The following is a 2933-nucleotide window of genomic DNA, read 5'->3' on the forward strand; positions in this document are numbered from 1 at the left end:
ACACTAGACACTGCCATTTCCTGGTCATCAGCTTCAGCTATAATAGGTGTGTATAATATGCAGCTAATGGCACAGACAGTGGGTCTTGCTTTGTTGCAAAACTCACTAAAAGTATCAAGGTTTCCTGATTGTCCTGGAGCCCTTGTACTGTCCATTACATAATGGACAAATGCAATGCTTAAGTTTTTCTGCAAATAATTAAAGATCTTTCCATTTGTGTACAATCACAATTTTGTTCCCTGCAATCAATTCTTGCCTATAGGGTGTTCTATATGTACAAGGTACTATTGGAATGATACCTTATTTGGCTACAAACTGATTTAGCTGTGTAGTTGTAATTGTTATAATAACTGTCACATGCTTTTGATAAGGTCTGTTGATTCACTGCTATTGAAATCAGATGGATTCTGTCTCTCCAGAAAGAAAGCCGTTGTTACCCTCTTCTTCACTTGTTAATGATGCAAGTAAAAGGAAGTACAAACCTTTCAACTGCTTCAGTAACTACTGTAAGGAATTAAAGTCTCGTTCATTAAGTTTACCATCAATCCTCCTACTGATTTATGCTCTACCAATAGCAGTTAGCTATTCATTTTTTGATATCTTTTTCAGAAATTTTTCCCGCAACCCATACAACCGATGTGAACCTGGAGGATCTATTGACTCTCATACCAATACAATATCGTATAATGTTGGAATTATATTCGGAAATGGTCTCTTTCTTTTTGCCCCTTTCTGTGGTTGGTTATCAGATACTAAGATTGGTAGGGGTAATGCTATTTATCTTGGTCTATGGCTTGGTTGGATAGGCACTTTACTCTGGGCTATCGGATGCTGTTTGCAATACTTTTCATGTGATACTAATGCACTTTTTGGGCCTAGTTATGCATTTTTTGGGATAGCTTTTATTTTTATGTTAGTCTCATTGTCACTCCTGTATACTAATATATTACCTTATGGTATAGATCAGTTGATAAATGAATCTTCTGTCAAGATAAGAGCATTCATTCACTGGTTTGTGCTGTGTCTTTATAGTTGCTACGTATTTATAGCTCTATCAGATGAGCTCATTGTTTCATTTGTGGCTTTTGCTCTCTTTTCTTTTTGTCTTTGCCTTCATTTTTTCTTTAAGCATCGTTTTGAGCACATACCTATTCCTAATCCTTATAAAATTGTATTTAAAGTATTGAAGTTTTCTCTCAAAACTAGTCACACTAGAAGACAGCATCGTAGTGCATTCACATACTGGGGAGAGGAGCCCAGTAGAATGGATCTTGCTAAGGAGAGGTATGGTGGTTGTTTCTCTCATGAAGAAGTGGAAAATGTAAAGACTTTTCTTCGTATTACTGTTGTTTTGGCCACTTTTTTTTCTCCATTTGTTCCCATTGTTTCATTTTTAAACAGTTCCTCAGCTTTTGTTGCACAGTTTAAAAATGGTCATGAAGGTTTTGCTACAAATATTGTTTGGCTTTTAGGCAACATCATCCCATTGTTTGTTCTGGTCCCTTTGTTTGAACTGGTTATTTTACCTCTCTTCCCTAAATTAGAATATTTCCTAATTAGTCCATTGAGAGGATTTATTTTGTCTAATGTTGTCATCATATTATCAATTGTTAGTGTTTTTCTCATTGACTTTATTGGAAGACTTGATGCTGATAATGACTTCCTTAAACCTTGCTTCTTTGTATTTTTATCAGTCCAGCAAGCATTTCAGATTTCCTATTGGATAGTACTCATACCATCAGTATTAGCTGGTACGTCATTATATCTCTCTTATACGTGCATATTTGAGTTCCTGTGTAGTCAGTCTCCTTTTGGTATGCATGGAATGATCATTGGACTGTTCTGGTTTTGTAGTGGTATATTCATTGACATTGGTTCAGGCATCTTATTATTTTTTTATTATTACCCTATACAGTCCGTCTCATTTATGTCATATCTGTCATGTACCTCATGGTTTACTGTAATATTTGGCATTTTTGCTGCGATTGGATTAGTTGTGTCTGTATTAATAGCTCGATGGTATGTCAATAGGGTCAGGGATACTGATCTTGGTCTACGTGCAGCAGTAGAAGAACATTGGGAGAACAGACTGAGGGCAGGAAATGCCATAAATGATACTGAAACAGAAGATTTTACTATTTCTAGTTTGAGATGATTTGTATTAATTTTTGTATTTTAAAGAATTTTGTAGCTTTATTTCAATCATTTCTTGCCTACACTTTAAAACTAGTCCTGCCTTAAGAAATTATTCCCTAGCAATCAAAGTAATATGTATTGCATCATCATTAGCTATAATGAACATGTATCCATTTTGGTTCCTTCTCCTTCAAGTCATCATACTTCCCTTCAATCACAGAAAGACAATGTTCCTTGTCTTGATAATACAGAAAAACAATGTTTGAAATGCCAGAGTAAAACAAAGTAGGATGATAATCCTCACTTCTCCACTAAATTGACAATACTGTTTTGCTTTGCCTTTAATTTCTACATCTTCAATAAACCCTAAATGTATGGACTGTTGCAGCAGGGTTTCTTATAAAGCATGCTAATTGAGCTAAACAGCATGCTTAATGAGCTGACAAGCACATTATTGTTCCAAATGCCATGTACTCTTGTAAAATTCATTAAAAATCCATTTTTAGATTGGAATCAGCTATAAGTTTCTACTCAACATAAGTAGTACATGTTTAATGTCCATATTTGCAGAAAACCATGCACTGCTTCAATTTATTGACAATACATAAAGTTTTATATTTATCCATTTATGCCGATGGGGTCTTCCTTTCTTTTTAAATTGGCCTTGATTTATAAGCACTCCAGTCTCTTCTTCTAGGCTGAGTCTTTATTATGAGGGTGGCTCTCTACCCTTCTCAGATCTGGTTTACATCAGTGGACTGCAAGAGTCTAAGAAATTCTTTTCTCAGCTCGGCTGT

At 35.2% G+C, this 2933-nt stretch overlaps 1 protein-coding gene across 1 annotated transcript; it reads left to right on the plus strand.

The window, feature by feature from the left end:
• The first annotated feature begins 400 nt into the window (after positions 1–400).
• LOC109584740 (solute carrier family 15 member 4-like) lies at positions 401–2155 on the plus strand. Its single transcript, XM_020000573.1, has one exon. It carries the CDS (start codon positions 401–403, stop codon positions 2153–2155), a length of 1755 nt encoding a protein of 584 aa, XP_019856132.1.
• The last annotated feature ends 778 nt before the right edge of the window (positions 2156–2933 follow it).

The sequence above is a fragment of the Amphimedon queenslandica genome, unplaced genomic scaffold (assembly GCF_000090795.2).
Source record: "Amphimedon queenslandica unplaced genomic scaffold, v1.1 AMPQUscaffold_13173, whole genome shotgun sequence".
NCBI classification, from domain to species: domain Eukaryota; kingdom Metazoa; phylum Porifera; class Demospongiae; order Haplosclerida; family Niphatidae; genus Amphimedon; species Amphimedon queenslandica.